General features: G+C 37.8%; 1 protein-coding gene across 3 annotated transcripts in view; it reads left to right on the forward strand.

The window, feature by feature from the left end:
* The window catches only part of MET18 (ARM repeat superfamily protein), a 49,584-nt gene that overhangs the window by 16,635 nt on the left and 12,964 nt on the right, over positions 1-19,985 (forward strand). For 2 of the 3 annotated variants that reach the window (XM_089139432.1, XM_089139434.1), the window contains 6 exons: positions 1,931-2,307; positions 3,025-3,098; positions 11,254-11,359; positions 11,534-12,414; positions 19,235-19,310; positions 19,428-19,539. In XM_089139432.1, the coding sequence (XP_088995558.1) occupies positions 1,931-2,307; positions 3,025-3,098; positions 11,254-11,359; positions 11,534-12,414; positions 19,235-19,310; positions 19,428-19,539 (1,626 nt within the window). The remainder of the gene's footprint in view (positions 1-1,930; positions 2,308-3,024; positions 3,099-11,253; positions 11,360-11,533; positions 12,415-19,234; positions 19,311-19,427; positions 19,540-19,985) is intronic. The other variant, XM_089139433.1, reaches the window with a different exon arrangement.

The following is a 19,985-nucleotide window of genomic DNA, read 5'->3' on the forward strand; positions in this document are numbered from 1 at the left end:
TCTTTTCCTCTTTTTGGGTCTTGATAGTTTTAATTTATTCATCCAAAAGAAGATACGAGATTTTTGAGGCCATAAAGTGCCTTCGTTGAGAGAACACTAGGAGAGCCAACAATAAATGTGGATCAAGTATTGAGGAGATGAAGAAGGAAAAAGAGAATAGGATGAGAAAGACAACTTAATATGGAATACTGGAAATCCTTACAAGTAACCTCCCTTGGGAGGTCAAAGGTAATTAGGAAGAAAACATAAAATAAACTTAAATTGAATTACATATAAACTAGGACAAAAATGCTCCTATTACATGAACAAACTACGAGACTCATAACACCTCTAATTGTGAGTGCATGTCTCTTTTGCTCGTTCTGTATTTGTTTTGTTTGTTTAATTTTTCAGGCAACTTCTCCTATTTCCACCATCAGATCCATATGGTTTTGTCTTTCAGAGTTAATCAGTTTAGGACAGAGATTTGGTGCCAACCAGGGTTTCTGCCAGCCAGAATTCTGAAATTGGTCAAAACTGGTCTAAACCTGGGTTTTTAGAGGTGAAACTCAAAATGTAATCGGCTGGTCAAAAGTTAGTTGAAACTATCAAGTTTCTGAAAATTTATTGAAACTTGAAGCTGGTTGAAAAGTCAAAATATTTTAGACTTTCCTTAGGTTTCATCTTGGTTTCTTGCGCAACAGGGATATTTGTTTTGACCAAGTAACAGTAGAGTAAAAACATACACTTTTTTTTTTTTTGGGGGGGGGGGGGGGGGGTGGTGGTAAAAGAAAACATACACTTTTGCACCAAAGGCAAGTGAAGCAAATTACTATAAGAGGAAGGTATAAACCTGAAAAATATTTATAATTTCTTTTGTGATTGTATATCCTAGATACACATTTCCCGAAAGAAGGGGTGGGCCTTGGTGCAATGATCGGTGGACCACAATTGTAGCCTAAGATCAAGGCATTGAAATAGCCTCTCAGCAAAAAAAATTTGGGGCAAGGCTGTGTAGAAAAATTGCCCCCAGGACTCTGCTAGCGTGGAAGCCTTTGGCATCGGGGTTGTCCTTTGTATCATATTTCCTGAAAAAATAATTTTAATAATCTAATATGCCTTAAAAGTACTTTTAATTACTGATTCAACTAGTACTTAGCATACACGTGATTTTTAGTACACCTTTGATTGAAGCTAGTTCTTAAGTACCTGATAATATCATAGTTCCTGTCTTCCTGATTTAGGTTACTGCTTAATATATATGCACTATACATGTTCTAAAATTGACATCTTTGATTCATTTCATTGACTTACTCTTTGGTCTTTGTATCGATTTATTTTTTGTTAAAATTTGTTTTTCTTGGAAACAAGCTGTCTTTTTGTATATTGTTAATGATGCATGTTGACACATCAGTAAGTTTATTTTGATTGTATTTCTTTCTTTTTTTTTTTTTTCCCCCTTCTTGGAAACAAGCTGTCTTTCTTTATAGTGTTAATGATGCATGTTGACGCGTCAGTAAGTTTATTTTGATTGTATTTCTTCACTTCGACTAGGGGTGTTTTGGTTTTGAGTCTCTAGCACATCCATGTCAGATTTTACTGAATTTCTAGTCTCTCACAGTTTCACTATTACATTCTATTTAGGACTTTATGTGATCTGGTTGAACCAGAGGCCATCATTGCTGGCCTGTTCTTCTTTTCCTCACACAATTGGTGATTATTTTTCTTGATCTTGTGATTGTGTCTCGTGTTCTTTATTAGTTGTTAAACTTCAACACCATCTTTGAATTTTTAAGTTGCCTGAGCTCACCTAACCTCCCAGCTTTGGGTGTGCCAATTCAGGGAATAGTATTCATCATTATTCTGGGTTTACAAAATTATCAGTATTTTATTCTTAAAAATTCTCTATATTCTTGAGGTATTAATCTCTTTCCATTCTCTTTATTTGCAGTGAAGGGCTTGCAGTATATGGCAACATTTCCAGGATTCTTGCCAATATTAAAACCAGTGTATGAGAATATCTTGGCAATCTTTATGTCAATCATAACTTCTGGTCGTGAAGTAACTTTGCTATGGAAGCTGAGTTTGAATGCATTAGTGCAAATAGGGATATTTATTGAGAAAAATAATGATTCTGAGAAGGCATTGGGGTACATGAACATTGTGGTTGAAAAGTTGGTTAAGTTGATTTGTGGTGCTGATTCTGTTATGTCTTTTCGACTGAAACTGGACGCAGCAACTGACATTGGTAGTACAGGGAAGGATTGCATGCTCAGAATAGCTCAGGGGATGGGAGAAGCTATATCTACTGGTTTCAGTGAGGTTTGTGTATGTTTCTTTACGAGTTATACATTTCCCGACATCTTTGGTTTTTCTTCCCCCCCCCCCCCCCCCCGGCCCCTCCCTTTCTCTTGGAATCCAACAGTCCTTTTTGGGCGGGATCAACTGTAGTCAAGCCTCTCATGCCATCCAGTGATGATGTTTACCAATCTGTAAAAATCTTATAATTAATCTATTAAGGGTTGGTTTTCTCTCAATGGGAGTGGACATAAATGGGTGGATGTCATCTATTTTCTGCTATAATGGCATATGAAGCTGCTGGCAAACTAAATTATTGAAATTTAGGCTGCAAAAGTGGGTACAGAAATGCTTGGACATGCATGGGAGATAAATGATCAAATCTTGTTGATGGAATTTTGCATATGGGTCAATCAGACTGTTCCCTACATATCGATGAAATTGGTGAATCACCATTCTATGTGGCACAATTGGGTATTTTTAGTTGTACCTGTCTGCCTTCTTTTTTCTTTTTTGTGGACATGCATGTTAAGAAAGACTCTCCCCGTTATTTATAGACTTGTTTTATTATGGATCTGTCATGTTTGACCCATAGCAGTAGTGGATTGTGTTGGATACTTTGTTCCTTCGCTGTAAAGAAACTAAATGCTCATCCTTTCATTTTATAGCAGCCTGTGCTTGTGGCTTTTTCCATTCAATTTCTCAACTCATCTTATAATTTGGGTTCTCATTGTATTGCTTTTACAGGTCAAAGGAAATTTGAAGTCAATTGAGAATTTAGTACCTCTTTTGGAATGCTACTCCACCAAGGTGCTTCCCTGGTATGCAGTGTACCTTGAGTGTATCTGTCAATAGATGTCTTTTGGTATAATATAACCTGTTATCTACATTTCCTCTTTATCATAAGATCAGTAATAATCTGTTATAATTATATCTAAGTTGGAATTGTTCAAAATATGTTGGTTCCGTGTGAATATAATATAATGCTGAATAAATTTTCCTGATCTATGAATTAACTCGTTTTACCTCATTTGTATGATTCAATTGCTTTCTGTTACTAAATTATGTAGAATATGATATTTGGACTCGTAGTACTTTGTAATGCTTGCAACCTATGGTACAAAACCAAACTTGTATTTGGACTCAGTAGTTTGAAAATTTGATGCTGCCATTGTATTCAAAGGCCCCAAATAGGCCATGTAGCTAGTTTCAGACCCAAATGGGGTTAAAAAGCTTACCAAATTTGAGTTCTTGAACTGTTGGATTGGATGGGGTCAATGATTCATGACAAGGGGGTAGCAGTTCACCGTCGTCTTCTGCGAGCACATGTTCTGTGGTAGTTTAGCCTAGGCTAATTAACTGAATTGAAATTTTGAATTGTTGAACTGCGGTCATTCTTGTCAACATTGTCTAATGTAGTGTAGCACAGTGCAACTACGGAGTCATGACTAGAAATAGTAGCTTCATGGCATTTTTGAGCTGTCAAATCAGTTGGATTTGTAGGAGGTCGAAACATGAGAAATCAGGACCCTGGATTTACCTTTCCAACCTTTTCTGGTATCATGCTTGATCTTTGGACATGCTGCATAAGCTGAAGGTAGCAACATCTGCCACATCAGGTTGGGTTTAATCTGGTAAATGATAAGAAATAGAAAAGAGAAGAGGAAGAAGAAGAGAAGTAGGTTGCAACTATAGGAGTTCAACCTGTTGTGACTGCGCAAGTGATTCCACTGCAAGATTGAAACCAATAACAGAGAGGAAAGACAAGAAATTTGATAATGGAAATCAATTATCAAATACAGCAATACTGAATTCAAAACACCGTGTAATGTATCAAAAACACAATACAAGTAACATTTTGTTAACAAATGACAATTTATAATTCAGAAATGGCCATGACAGTAATCACAGTATACAAATGGGCACGAAGTATTAACAAAGTACTGATTATTGTTAACAAACCATGCATGCGGTTAACAGAGAGTACATACAGTTAACAATACACATGAAAAATTAGCAACATTAACAATAATCACACCAAATCAATATTAGAAGCCCTGAATCACCATTACAGAGGCCAAGAGCACAAAAGCCCCAATTTGATTTTGCCCAAAGAACCCTAACTGTGGCTCTGATACCACTGTTGTGACCGGGCAAAGGATTCCAGTGCAAGATTGAAACTAATAACACGAGAGAGGAGAGATGAGAGATTTGATAATGGAGTTCAGTTCAACTGAACTAACGTCTCCGGAGCTCAGATGGAGCTAAATCAACTTGAAAAAATTTTCTAACAATACAAGATACCTGTCCAAGCAATGATCGAACCTAGATTCTAGAATGGAGACCTCGAATCCACGAAGAACGATCTAAAACAGCCATTCGAACCGATGCACAACTGAGAGGGAAAACAGAGGAAGAGAGGAACCTATGATTGCAAATCCCGAGCCTCTAAAATCGCCAAATTACATGTCAACCAATAATGAAATGAGCCAATGGACTATACATTATAAACTCTGGTCCATCCAAAAGATTGGCGCCGGTTCAAGGTGGACTGAACCAGAGAAAAAAACCAAAAGAACTGTAATGTTTAAGCAACCAAATCCCCAATTTATTCATAAATGTAGGCAAAACACCAAGACAGCAAAACAGGGTAAGAAAATAAAAAGGAAGACATACATATCCCTCTATTACCACCCAGCCAAAATCGAGATGCTGGAACTGATATAGTTAAGAAATCCATACAGTGATCTGGTTCAATGGTGAAAACATGAAGGCTGTAATCCTTGAGTTTGCTTTCATGTGGAAAAAGGATCAGGTCAATTGGAGGAAAATATGAGAGGGATATGGAGGTTTGAGGGGGCAGGTGGCAGTTAATATTGAATGCTGTGTAGTTCTCAAGTTCTTTCAAAGGCCGACACTCAATGCTAACCTTCAGCATTCAACAAAGTTCAACAACAACAACAACAACAGCAGCAGCAACAACAAGAACAACAACCATAACCTTATCCCAATTCCCAAGTTCCCAACTCAATGGGGGTAGGCTACAGCTACAAGGATCTAAACCAGGTTAAGTAATATAGACAAGAGAAGTAACAGTAGTAAATTTCGTACATGAAGATAATTAGGAGATAATCAAGATAGCATTCTAGGAACATCACATTTTATGGGATCAGCCGCACGGGTCCTAGTCTTCCAGACAACTCTATCAGCACTTAATGGGCATCTAGTTCTACCACATCCATATCCTTTCTTACTATTTCTTTAATAGTCAATCTAAGCCTACCCCTACCTCTCTTAGCTCCATCCAAACATATCTGATCACTCCTCTGTGCAAGTGCCTCTAACGGCCTTCCTTGGACATGCCCATACCACCCCAACTGTTACTCTTAGCTTGTCTTGAAGTGGTGTGATAGGGCCCTGGGATCACGGTATTAAGCTACATTGAGGAGAGAAATACAAAATTAGGGTTAATTAGGGGTTATAAATAAGGGAAAGATGTTAGGACTAGGGGAGGGGGGATAATTTTAGAGTTATGTTGGGCAGCCGTAGGCTGAGGGGCACCATGAGGTGTGGGGGTGACTGGCACCATTAAAACCAACTTTATTCTTGTTAATTTCTACTGTTTGGCCATTGAATTCCATAGGAAGCTTGCTGGAGTTGCAGAACTTGAATGCTAAAGCTTGAAGAAGACAAATATTAAACAACCGTAGGGTCCCTCTCAAAGGAAACTTTCCACACCTTGGCAGTGAACACTCAAATTTTATTCAATCCAGCCTGAAAATTACAATGCAAGAAGGGGCTATTTATAGCCTAAATAAAACAATTGACTGGGGTTGGGAATCCCTAATAGATAAGGATCCCAACTCTAGACTACCACACTTAAAATGGAACCAAATTACTACAAGTTTACAACCCTAGGATTGAAATCTTTTAAACACACTTGACTTGGGAGTCAAGTTCAACAACAACAACAACAACAATAAGCCTTGTCCTAACTAAATGGAGTCGGGCCAGTCGGCTACATGGATTATTGCCTCCCAATCAGTTCTGTTTGAGGCCATGCTAGATACAAGGCCTAAGTTATGCGTATCCTTTCTCACCACTTCTCTTAAGGTTATCTTAGGTCTGCCCCTAGCTTTTCTAGTTCCTTCAATCTGGATTATGTCACTTCTCTGTACAGGGGCATTTATAGGTCTTCGTTGAATGTAACCGTGCCACCTCAAACGACTTTCTAGAAGCTTATCACTTATGGGAGCAACTCCTAGACAAACTCTAATATGATCATTTCTTATCTTATCGTTCCTAGTTTTGCTACTCATCCATCTTAGCATCTTCATTTCTGCTATACTGTGTTTATCTATGTGATTCTTTTTAACAACTCAACACTCTACACCGTACATTATAGCTGGTCGAATGACAGTCCTATAGAAATTTTCTTTAAGCTTTAATGGAATACGTCGATTACACAAGACCTCGTATGCATCTCTCCTCTTCATCCACCCTATTTTAATTCTTTAGGAAACATCATCCTTTATATCACCTCTTTTATTTATGATTGAACTCAGATACCTAAAACAATCACTCTGAGGAATCTCATTATTATCAAGTTTCACCACTTCATTGTCTGCCCGATCATGATTGAAGTTGCAAACTAGATATTTTGTCTTCGTTCTACTTAGTTTAAAGCCTGTTGATTCCAAAGCTGCTCTTCATGATTCTAACTGGTGTTAATCCTTACTTGAGTCTCATCTATCAAAACAATATCATCAGCAAAAAGCATACACCAAGGGACCTTGTCTTGAATGTCTTTGGTTAATTCATCCATTACAAATGCAAATAAATATTGGCTTAAACCTGATCCTTGGTGTAGCCCAAGTGTAATTGGAAATTCGTTACTTCCCCCCTGCCACTGTTCTTACACTTGTCACTGAACCATCGTACATATCCTTAACCATGTCCACATATTTACTTGCAACACTTATTTTCTCTAGTACTTGCCAAATTAAAGCTTCTAGGAACTCTATCATAAGCTTTTTCTAGGTTAATAAATACTATATGAAGGTCTCCTACACTTTCTATACTTTTCCATTAGTCTACTAATTAGGTAAATAGCCTCCGTTGTAGATCTTCTTGGCATAAACCCAAATCGGTTATCCGAAATTGTGATTAAGTGTCTCAGGGTTTCAATTAATCTCTCCCATAATTTCATAGTATGTCTCATCAGTTTAATGCCCCTTTAGTTATTACAACTTTGAATATTTCCTTTATTTTTGTAAATTGGAACCACGATGCTTCTCCTATATTCATTTGTCATTTTTCCTGTGCTCATAATCTTATTAAATAACTTAGTGAACCAAACTAGCACGTGAGTTCCTAAGCTCTTCCATACTTCTATTGGGATTTCATCAGGACCTTGTGTCTTGCCTAGTTTCATCCTCCTTAGTGCTTCTTTTACTTTGGCCATCGAAATTCTCCGTATATATGTTCGAAAATTAGTGCCTTGGTGAACAATGTAATCGTCCGAATCACTTGAAGTATGTTTGTTTAGTAGACTAGAGAAATAGATTTTTCATCTTTTCTTAATATCCTCATCACATACTAGTACTTTACCATCTCCATTTTTAATACATTTAACATGGTCAAGGCCTCTACTCTTCCTATCCCTTATTTTGTCTATCCTATAAATAGATTTTCCCCCTTCCTTCATGCCCAACTTATTGTATAACACTTCATACTTCTTCTCCCTTGCTTTTCCCACGATTTTCTAAGCTTCATTTCTAGCCAACCTATTCCTTTGAAGATCTTCAACATCCTTAGTTATTTGCCATGTCTTAAAACTAGCTTTCTTATTCCTAATGATAGCTTGAACCTCACTATCCCACCACCAAGTCTCTCTATAAAACTTTTGATTCACATAGGATATCTTTAGCCACCTTCTTGATACACATAGCCATCTCATTCCACATCGCATTAGTGTCCCCCTCAAAATCCCCTTCCTTGTTTGACTACTTCATTAGCAAAGAATTTCAAACACTCTCCCTTCAAGATCCACCATCTTATCTTGGGATAGTTAACTTTACATCTTCTATGAGTTTTTGGGGCTAGGCACATATCCAAGACCACAAGTCTATATTGTATAATTAAGCTTTTCCCTGGCATCACCTTGCAATCCTTGCACAACAATCTATTAGACCTTCTAGTGAGGAAGAAATCTATTTGGCTTCTATGATGTCCACTTTTGAAGGTAATTAAATGCTCCTCTCTTTTTTTAAGTAAGTGTTTACAATAGATAGATCAAAAGCAACGACAAAATCTAAAATTGAGATCCCTTCCTCATTCCTCTCTCCAAAACCATATCCTCCATGTACACTCTCATCGCTTCTTTGATCTTTTCTAATATGTTCATTTAGAGCACCTCCTATGATAATTCATTGCATTAGTCTATCCATATTTTTTTCAAAATTCTAACTTTAGACTTGGGAGTCAAGCTAACACTTCCAAAAAAGAAAACAAACTTTGAAGATAAGAATCCCTTTGGATAAGGAATGATATCTCATCCACAACTAAGTAACTTCTAAAGGACTTGGACTCCTCATAATTCAAAATTGACTAACCCAAATAGAAAAAAAAGTAGATCCATGACCCTTGGATCGAGGGGAATCTATCTAGACCTATATTGAGCTCGAAAAAGGGTTTGAAAAATGACCAACATACCCTTAGGGCTATTCGGCCAGCTTGGTTTCGCCATTGGATCTGTGTTTTGGGACCCAATTATTATTATTTTTTTGGGTGGCAGGGGGGTGTCAACCGTGTTAACATCAGAGGAAGAAGTACCAAAGAAGACGGAAGAAAGGGGGGGAAGAGAATAAGAGTGATACTAGGGTTCCTTGCTTAAATCCATTTCACCTACCATTCTATTGCATCATTGGAGACTCGGAGATCTTTTAGTTAGAGTTTTATTGTAAACCAAGTGAGTTGTTGCAAAAGAAGCAAGGAAGAGGAGAAATGGGTTTCACAAGAATAAGTGTACTTCAAGTCTTGGGTTGCTCACTTTTAGGAGTTAGTTGAAAATTTTCAGTGGTCAGTGAAGCTGTCATTGGTGATCCATGATTTCTCAGAGTACTAGGAACTTAAACTGAACAAGGGTTGTAAGTGTTTCTACCTTTGGTTTGTTTTGTTTCTTTTACTGTACCCTATTTGTGCTAGATCTAGGTTGACTATCTTGATTGGCTAGTTTTTGCTAAAATTGTTGGGTAATCATTTATATACCTTTTTTGGGGGGGTGGGGTGGGGTTGTAGTGTGGTGTTCAGTGGCCGTTGGACTAGGGGTTGTAACTGCCTGAAACTTGGCATTTTGTTGTGCTGGTTAAACTAGGTGCAGTGGCTCTTTGTTAGTTGTAGCTGGCTAAAATAGCAATGTATCTAGTATATGCAATGTCTAATATGGGCATTTGCTCAATGGATGTAGGCATGTGTTGAACTGCATAAAATCTTGTGCTTTGACTGTGAGTGTTTTGCTTATGTTGTTATATGGAGAGTCTCTATTGCAGTATGGGTGCGCACATAGGTATGTTTGTACCTGTGGTTGAGAGACAAGATTTGTCACACAACTGTGTATGTGTGGTTGATGTAGGATGAGCAGTGTCACCATGTAAGCCAAGCTATAAAGGGGAAGTTGTCAAACACTAATTCTCCCCTTTTTTCAGGGTTAACCATTGTGCAACAGAAATAGCTTCCTGGCTATTTGAACGTTTCTACTCAAGTTGAATACTTGATTTCAATTTTTTTGAAGTGCAAAAGTAGGTCTCTGAAATTTTAACAGAAACCCAACGGTCTTTAAACCTCTCCATTTTCATTGTCAGGCCATATTTTGAATACTGGGCTGTTGCAACAGTGGGTTTTTGCTGGAATCATTGGTCTGGCAACTGGTTAGGGACTGGGTCAAGATTCACCTGTTTTTGTCTTTTTGAAACATGACTGAACTTAGTTCTTTATGCACAGTAAGCTGGCTTGGGCTTTATGAGTAACAACATCAATAGATTCATATATCATGTGTGTACTTGTATAGTTTAGCATTTAAACTTTCAAAAAACTGTTATCAGAAGTTGAGACAAGGCAATGACATTGATCATTAACATAGAATTCTGAGGGTGTCACTTGGTTGCATTGAAATGTTTCCAAGAATATTTCCATGCTTAAGTAGTATCCGTGATTTCTGGCATGAGCATGATTTCATCTGGATTGAATATACGTTTTTCTATGGATTGATGATAGAATTAAGGATGCCAAATTTTAAATGACATGTGCTGCAACGTAATAAAACGTTATTGAGGAGATTTTGCAATAACATTTCTGGATTGCAAGCAAATGAGGTTAGGTGGCCATGCTGAAAATTGATCCACAGGTCACAGGTGGCATCATACATGTGGCTATTTATAAATGTAGCATATTAAATGTAGCATATTAACTACATAAGGGAGTATTTGGCATTGTGGATCATCTTCAATGCCTTTCTCCATGTTGATTCATGTTGTCTTCCAATCTGAATGCATTATCTTCTAATCAGGTATGCAATTTTGTCTATAACATTTAATGCTATGATTTAGCATCTGTAAAAGTGTTAGGCTCACGTGGTTACATGGGATGCCTTTTTTTTGGATGAATACATGGGATGTCTTAGGTGTGCAAATGCATGAATCTATTTGTTATTTATCTAGACTACCTCATCCAATGTAGAGACAGGGTTCTGCTTCCCATTCTAATTGAAGTTGGAGTGTTCAGTTTTTTTTAATGGCCTACTTGATAAAGGTCCAGATGTTACTTTACTCATGCGATACTCTTTTTGAATTAGGAGAGACAGTTTAGCTTGCCTACTTTCTTGCTTTCCAGTGTAATAGGCAGTTGAACAATTTAAGTCTTAGCATTGGTTGTAACTAAATGGAATAGGTGACGTTATTCTTTGTTTCTTGGTTTCAGGTTCCATAAAAGTGGGGATTTTCAGAAAGTTGTATTGAACTTTGCTATCCTTATTTGGATTCAGATAGAAAACATAATGACCTCCAATATTTACTTTCAAGAAAAAGTAAGTAGAGTCTGCCTTTATTGTATGTGCTAGTTTAGAGGTGATGATTGGATTGTTGCAGAGAGCCATCTTTAGTTGACTTGTGTACTATTTTCTGTCTCAAGTCTGCTACTGCAACATATTCAGTGAGCATAATTGTTATATTCTTTAATTCCCTGTTTTCAATAATTTCAGGAGTTGCTTGATATGACAATGTCTGCAATGAGCCTGGCTGTTGGAATTTGTTCGGAGGAAAATCAGGCCATGATAGTTCAAAAGGCATTTGATGTATTTTTACTGGTGACTTCTCTTCCACTGAATGAATCATTCCCTCTCTCACTCTCAGATCCTGTAAAACTAGAAGCGTTGCAATCTTACCAAGATTTAGGTGACTTTTCAAGTACAGAAGAGTGGGTTCTTTCATTATTTGCATCAGTAATTATGGCAGTTCGCCCTCAAACACAAATTCCAAATGTAAGATTGATATTGAAATTGTTTGTGTTCGCTCTTTTGAGAGGTCATGTTCCAGCAGCTCAGGCATTGGGTTCTATGATTAATAAATCACCTGTAAAATTAAACTCAACAGAAAGCTCAAGTACCTGCACTTTGGTGGAAGCAATGGATATGATCTTCGACACAAATTTATGGAGCTTGTCTGCCAATAAGTCTTTAAGAAAATTTAGTACTACGGATAGAAACAAGACAGGCATTGCTACTTTATTTCTCAACACTCAGCAGAATGTAAATGTTCAAGCAAAAATTATTACTGGACTGGCATGGATGGGGAAAGGTTTACTAATGCGAGGGCATGAAAAAGTGAAAGAGATCACAATGTTTTTCATAGGATGCTTACTGTCAAGTAGTAAATTTGGTATCTTGCCTAGTGGCCAGGATATTGATCCTGTTGTGATGAGATCGGCAGCTGATGCATTCCATATCCTTCTGGGTGATTCTGAAGTTTGTCTAAATAAAAGGTGTCATGCAAGCATACGACCTCTCTATAAGCAACATTTCTATTCTATCATGATGCCCATTCTGCTTTCGTCAATAGCTGAATCTGATTCTTCAACTTCCAGGTGCGTGTCTTCATGCTGTTTCCTACACATAAGAAAAAAGTGGTCTTTGTAAACTTGTCTGTCTGTAGAATTCTCATGCTATTAAGCATATTTAAATTAATTTTTATCTAAGATCTGTGTTTCACAGATACTCCTTGAACCATGATTATCACTAATTCCATGTAACATAGTTTAGAACTATGATCTATTCTGCCTAAATAATTTATTAATATCATGGGTCTCAGTCTCTCAGACATCGTACTAGACACGGACCAGACACCCACCCCACCCCAAACCTCTCCCCCCAAAAGAAGGAAGCTAGCGCTTTCATTTTTATTTTTATTTTTAATTTTGGGAAAAAAAATGCTGCCTGGTTGCGTGGTCCCCTGCATCAAAACAGCCTCCCTTGAAACTGACCACCCTTACTCCCCCTATTGTAGAGCTAAGGCTTAGAGTACCTTAGCCCCAATTTAACCAACAAAAAATAAAATCTAGGGTTTGAAACAATCAGCAACCAAAACTATGATCAGTCTTGGTTTGATTAATATTGATTTGGGATCTTAAAAGTTAAAACACACCCCAAGCCATTTCTATATACTTAAATTTGACTGCCCATTCACAAATAGATCTTCCATTGAGTGATGAGTGTTGTGCTGATTCTTTGTAGGAACTCTGGCTTTCTTTTCTCTAGTGCTCACCATAGGGTAAATACTTCAATATATCGTTAAACTTCCCCCTAGTCCATTGCAGACATGAACCTTTGCTTGAGCTGCATGAACACATAGATCTTTTGTCTCATCACACAGGGAGGAAATTACTTGTCAAATTCTTCCTTGAAGACTTCCCAAGTGGTCTTTCTCTCTCTGCCACCACCACTGGTCAGTCTCATCCAGTAACATGGAGGTCGTGTACTTCATCTTCTGTGGGTTACAGCCTTTGATACAACTTGTACAGTGATATAGATGGCCTATGGATTAAACTCTGTTTTTCTCATCCCCTTTTTGCCTACAAAGGGCTGGATACTTAAAATACACCTGGTTGTTTATATTATTGAGGTCTGTTTGCTTTCTTCTTTATTTGGGGAGTATGTTAAATGCTCCCTAGCATAAATAGTTCTCCACGGAAAGATCCACCCTCCCTTGGCTAAATCTTATGGAGGTGCAATGAACAAATATAAGGATTTGGGTTCTTTGGATTCCATTATTCTTCACTTAAATCTCCTTCATTTTGTACATCTGGTAGATCCTTTGTTGAATTGGCTTGTGGTTAGTTTGCCCTATCCCAAGAAATAATAAAGAGGGAATTTCCACATAAGAGAATGATGTGTTTTGTTGATGGGTGGTTTTTTTTTATCTCTATGGTGTGTGGTAATCTACAAGTTTTATGATGCTTTCACTAGATTACAGAAGCATGTAGCTTTCCCTGAGGGTGAACAGCTAATCCTGAGGGACTGGGATTTTCACAAGCACAGCAGTAGGACTAAGTTTCAAATGTTCAGCAGAGGAGGCTAATTGTCCACGATTATACCATTAAATTATCTGTAATATTGGATGCATGTAGTGATGTAGATGCAACACCGAATTGAACTATACTTCTGAAATCAACTGATATTTATGGTTGTTGGGCCTATATGAGATCAGGGGCCTATTATGGGCCTAAAAGTCAAGTGTCTAGGCTAAGTACGGAAAATAGTTTATTTATGTGAATTCTTCCTAGCTTAAGTTATAACGGAAGAAAAATCATTTGTTATGTTCTACTTCAGGTTTATGCATCCAAGCCATAGGTCTACTAGGAGTTCTAGGTCTAACATGTTTTTAAGTTCTATTTCTTTTAGGAGTTCAATTCTTATTTCTGTCATGAGGTAAGGCTGATTAGAAGTTTATCTATAGCCTCTAGAGGGAAGAATAAACATGGTTCAGAACTTCAGATAATTTGATATTTCTCTCAAGCATTGAGTTTTGTTTATTTATTTTTTATGTGTTAGTTGCTGTAATTTCTGGTTTATGTCAACTTTGGGTGGAGAAGCTCAAAGAATTGCGTATTCCCTAAGGTTCCATGTGAAGTCAAGGAAAGTTCCTAGATGTGACTGAATTAACAGCTTTCAAAGTTCTATTACCATTTGAACAAAGCTCACAAGGTTCCCCCATCTAGGTATCTTGCAGTCTACTATACCTCATCACCCTTCTCCAATTGCATATTTTTATTCTTTCTAATATTTTATGTTCTTTAATTTTTGGATTTCAAAAGACACCTGAAATTCGTGGTCAGATCTACTCCAACGTAACCATCAGGTCTGTCCCAAACTTTTGGCACATTATTGACCCAATTCTAGTGACCTTAGATCCTGGTGTAACCCCATTGTAACTAGCTGAATCTGAATATATAAATTTCTTTAATTAATGTGGTACCCAAAACCCCCCAATTTTAAGTTCCCTCATCTTCCATTCTAGCCATCCAAACCCAACTGAATGTGGAGGATCATATCCCTATATCGTTACCTACATTTCCTCCAAGTTTGAGCCCATTTTGACACCTAGAAAGTCTCCCATCTAATATCATTTAGAGGTATTGCTGTTCCACTCCATTTTAAGAAAACCACCCTTTTTCCTTGAATCCTAAACAAATCTCTATGAAGTCATAACCTAACCATCCATTTGAGACCTCCAAGCCATTATACATTAACTATCTCCATCAATGGTTGCAGAAAGCATCCCATTCTAGCCCAAATCACAACTCCCAACCCTAAACATAATTATTTTGTCCCAGAAGTTGATTCTGATCAAGATCATGAAAGAGCTGGCTACTGGTTGATCATCTACTAATCTACGACTATATGTAGCGTCAGGCGTGGATCACTCAATTGCCATGCGGATGAATACATTTCAATTGTTTAATTTAAACCTTTCATTCCCCAATAACTATGACCAGTCATACTGAAGATTGGCCTAAGTTTCCCTTATTTCCTCCGGAATCATCTATCAATGGTTGCTTAGAGCTATGGTGAAGTGTGAACCTTCGGCTATCAAAAAGACTTCTTGCCATAAATAAACAATCTCAGCAACATATTAGGGCATGAGAAATAGCTTCTAGATATTTTTCTGTCTTCTTTTGGTACTTATACTAACATTCTGTGAGCTCACATTGTTCTATAGTTGTACTGTTGTTCCTAGGTATTTCATTCTTGGTTCATTTTTCTTTACTGTAATTACGGATTAATATAATAAACATGCATTGTCCAGGTGCACTAGCATACAGTTGATACTAAAATGCATTTACAGGATAAATTCCTGGTAGATCTTATGGATGCGATTGTCAATTTAGATCTATTTTTCAAATCAGAAAGTCTTAATGGTAGAAATAATAGACCTTAGTATACGCCAACATTTGATGTGGATTCGGCACCTATTTGGGCTTCACGTCAGTGGAATAAGGCTAGAATTGGTCATGTAGGGGTAGAGCCCCTTGTTCAAGGTAGGGTAATGGGGCTCCTCTGGGGGCCTAAATTTGGTGGTCAAGGTGTTGCTCATATTTAAGTTTATTCAGTTGGTACTTTCTATTTTAAGAGGTTGTGACTTAATTAGAATTAGCTGGTCCACTTTAAGTGAAGGTCAAATAGGTGTTTTACTCTTTCAGTTAGACTTTAGCTTGTTTTAATTCGATTAGGGCAGTTCTAAGTCTATTTTAAATCTGTTTTAAGGTCAGTTTGAGTTTTGAGTCGGGTTCTATTAGTATTAGTTCTGTAAGGCTGATTAGCCCCTATAATTGTCCAACTTGATGGGATGGATCAAATTAGTTCAGTTTGTCATTTTCTTTTTTAGTGATAAATAACCATTATCCAAGGAAGAGAAGGAAAGTCTGAAAGAAGGGGGGTGGGGGTGGGGGGAGACAACCAGACAGGGCGACAACACTAACAACCTATACCCCAGGTGATAACAATGTGCCTGTTCACTGGGGTATACAAAATAGTGGGGGTGGGGCAAAGACTGAAGTCTAGAACAAACATGAAGACAATTGGCTTTCCAAATCAAGTCCATGGTTCTGGAATTGTTATTTCATCTCTTGAGATTGCGTACCCACCAAATGTGTGAAATAGCTGCCCAAACACTGGCTTGCTTGTGTAGTATGTACTAAGTAGTGACAATCTGTTTATGTTAAACTTCTTGAGCAAACTCTAGTGCGATTATCTTCTTGCTTGGAGAAGCTGCTGGTGTTTAAAGTCCAGTTCCCATATGGGTCCAAGTCCAAGATGCAGCCATTGGTGCTAGCTGCTTGGAACCCTAGTTCCTCTTCCTGACTGTGGAATCAGTCTTCTGCTAGTTCTGTCATTACAAGACTGCTGCTTGGGAAGCTTGCTCCATTGGTAAGAAGAATCTAGTTTGTTAATTCCCGACCCCTTTCACCCCTGTTAACTTCTGTTTCGTTTATGGAAACCTTGTTTATATCTATCCACCAACAGCCCAAATTCACCGTTAGAATTCATTCAATTTGTACCTACAGCACCCTATATAACAATCTACATTCACCATCTAAGCATCTAACTATCATAATTCCAAAATTTTCCGTTCAAGTAAGCTGCTGTCAAAAACTTGCAAGTCTCTTCTAGAACATACTAGGTATTTGTCACAGAGATACTGCCTGCCAATCCAACCACTGGATTTTCATTCTCCTTGGTTCATAAAATCATAACTTCATATATATATATATATATACTTTTCTGTTGAAACTGTTCGAATCTTGTTGCTGTCTTAGCTAAGCTGAACCCTAGAATTTTGCGCTAGTAGTTTCTTTTGGGAAGAACCAATTTTTGGATCCATCAAACTGTCAGTTGACTCAGTTCTAGCCTATTTTTAGATTGGGCGACTCTCTCCCTGATGTGAACCCAATTATAGGGTTAGGGTTTCTACCCTAAAATATAGGGTTTGCCCAGAATCTTCTAGCAAATAAAATAGAAAATATTGGGATGTCTGAGGGTTACTGGAAAGTTGTGGGAAGCTCTTATGAATGATGTGGGTTGTTGTGATTTAGATGCGAATTGGAGGGAAAGATAAGGAAACAAAATTGGGATCTTAGGGGTTGTTAGGGTTTTAACAAAATCTGTATGGGCTGGTTTGAGATTCCCAAAATTACCATAGAGCTCAAAGGAAATGTGTAAGGGGATATGGGAAAAGGTTTGGATTATCACTTGGGAGATTCTTGGATGGCTTGGGCATTCTTTTGAATCTTTTCTTTTCTTTTTCTTTTTTCCTCTTTCTTTCTTTCTTTCTTTTCTGTTTTTCAGATTTGCATCAAATCAGTAGGGGGTGGAAGACAGGGCCGAAAGGGTTAGGAGGGGGAAGGGAGGGGGCAATGTCATGGGAGTAGGGGGAGGGGTTTAGGGGATCGTGGGGAAACAAGGGGAGGTGCACAGCAGTGTGGTAGTGGTAGGTTTTCTTTCTTTCTTTTCTCTCTTTCTCTCTCTCTCTCTCTTGCCTTTTGGGGGGTGGGGTTAGGGATTGTGGGGCCTGGGAAGGTGCTGCCAGTAGTGTGGCAGCAAGGGGAGGGGAAAAACTAGGGTTGTGCAGGGTAGGGGAAGAAGGGAAAAAGAGGAAGTAGCGCAGGGATTGGGGAAGGGGAATCACTCGCTGGTTTGCAGAATTTCTGGATGGATGCTCGCTGGGATTGTTGATTGGCTGCTGTAGCATTGCTGGACTGCTTTGCTGGATCGCAGGAAAGAGAGAGAATTTGAGAGAATTAGACAACCGCAAGATCCTACCCAGAGAGGACACTGCTGCACCTTTCTTGGCTGTGATTATCACTAAATTTTATTCATCTAGACGTAAGAAATACATGGAAAGAATAGACTATTTATAGCCTACTAAAAGACCCTGACTCTAAGTGGATTCCTTTACAGATTAGGACCCAACCACATTAATCACAACCATTGAAATAAATAATAGAAGATTTAATGGAATCTCCTTGAAAACAGATTTCCCCTAAGACTTAAAACACCAAGGAACTCTTCTTGTAAATAAAGATGGTTGGGAATCTTATCTTTAAAGAGTCCCAAGACTCTCTAGAACTCTTAACTGAAACTGGACTTCTAAACTAACAGAAAGTTCTCAACAAAATTAAAAATAAAATTCTGAAAAATAAACCAGCAGCTAAATTTGGGCTAAAGTGACCAAAATATCCCAATAGGGTTCGGCCAGCCCTAGGTGCACCCTTAGGAGTGGACGTGGGGCCCACTCTTGGGTTCCGGCCAAGGGGAGTCAACCCTGTTCACATCACTCCCAATCAGGGTACAACCCAAAACCCAGCCACGAATTCGATCTACACACCCTAGAAATCCTAATTTCGAATTTCAGTAAACCCTAACCCTAATTTTTTAAATTTGAGCTTAGTTGTTGTTGGCTCTTAGAATACCTTGCTCCTAGTTGATTATATATTGAATCAAGGACTGCATTACCAATATTCTTAAACTATGCACTCTAGAAACATCAAAATTTCAGATAATTGGTCTCACTTCTGTTTTTATAGGAATATTCTTAAACTATGCACTCTAGAAACATCAAAATTTCAGATAATTGGTCTCACTTCTGTTTTTCCTATAAACCATTGGAAATCTTCAAATTCACCTCATCTCCTGAATTCCTTTATGGAACTTGCCCTTTTTGGGGATAAATGTAAACTTGTTTTAGTTGTTTTCTGATTTCTTCTGAATTTTGGATGGTAGTGAAAAATGTGCCGTCATTAAATTAATGTGACCCACTATGAACCTGCTATTTTTGGTGGTTGACTATGTATTATCACCCATTCCAATGGCAATATTTGGTTCCTTTATTGACACTGGAACATTATTCAGACATATGGTGTATCGAGCTTTTGCGCATCTCGTTTCTGGTACTCCAGTCATTGCCGTTGTAGCTGAAGCAAAGAAGGTGAGTAATGAAAGTTAGCTCCTCCTATTTTTGAAAGCATTTCTGGAAAGGATACTAAGGTTAAAGAATCACTTTCATCTTGTTATGTAGTCAGTAAAGTATTATTTTCTTTTGCAGCTTATTGCTGTCATATTGGATGCCTTGTCCATTTTGAGCTTAGATGTTCTGGATAAGGATCAAGTCTACAGCCTCCTACTGACCCTATCTGCAATCTTGACAGATGAACATGGTGGGGATTGTTATTTTACGCTGAATTATTATGATATATAGATGATGTTGAGTTCATTTATATTGCTTAGTTCAACATAAGCTTTCCTGCTTTTTTTGTAGACTTGTAGTGTGACTCATTATATATAAACGTTGGTGTTTATTGATTCCCCCCCCCCCCCATTTTACTGGCATCCTTCCTTTCCTTTTATCTCTCAACAGTTTGGAGTAACTCATTGTTCTTGTTTTCTTGGTTGGGACAAAATGCATGTAATACTCGTCGAAGAGTTATGGAAAACAGAAAGATAAAATGAGAGTAAAACATATAGAAATAGAAAAAATATATATATATATGAGGATATGAAAAGAAGAGAAAAGAAGTAATTGGAAACAATGAAAGTAAAATAAACTCTTGTTTGCAAAACTAATGAAAAAGAAATTCTGAGGTAATTTGAGAGTGAAGTTTTC

This window comes from Hakea prostrata, chromosome 11 (genome assembly GCF_041222555.1).
Source record: "Hakea prostrata isolate BN-2017 chromosome 11, UWA_Hpros_2, whole genome shotgun sequence".
NCBI lineage: Eukaryota > Viridiplantae > Streptophyta > Magnoliopsida > Proteales > Proteaceae > Hakea > Hakea prostrata.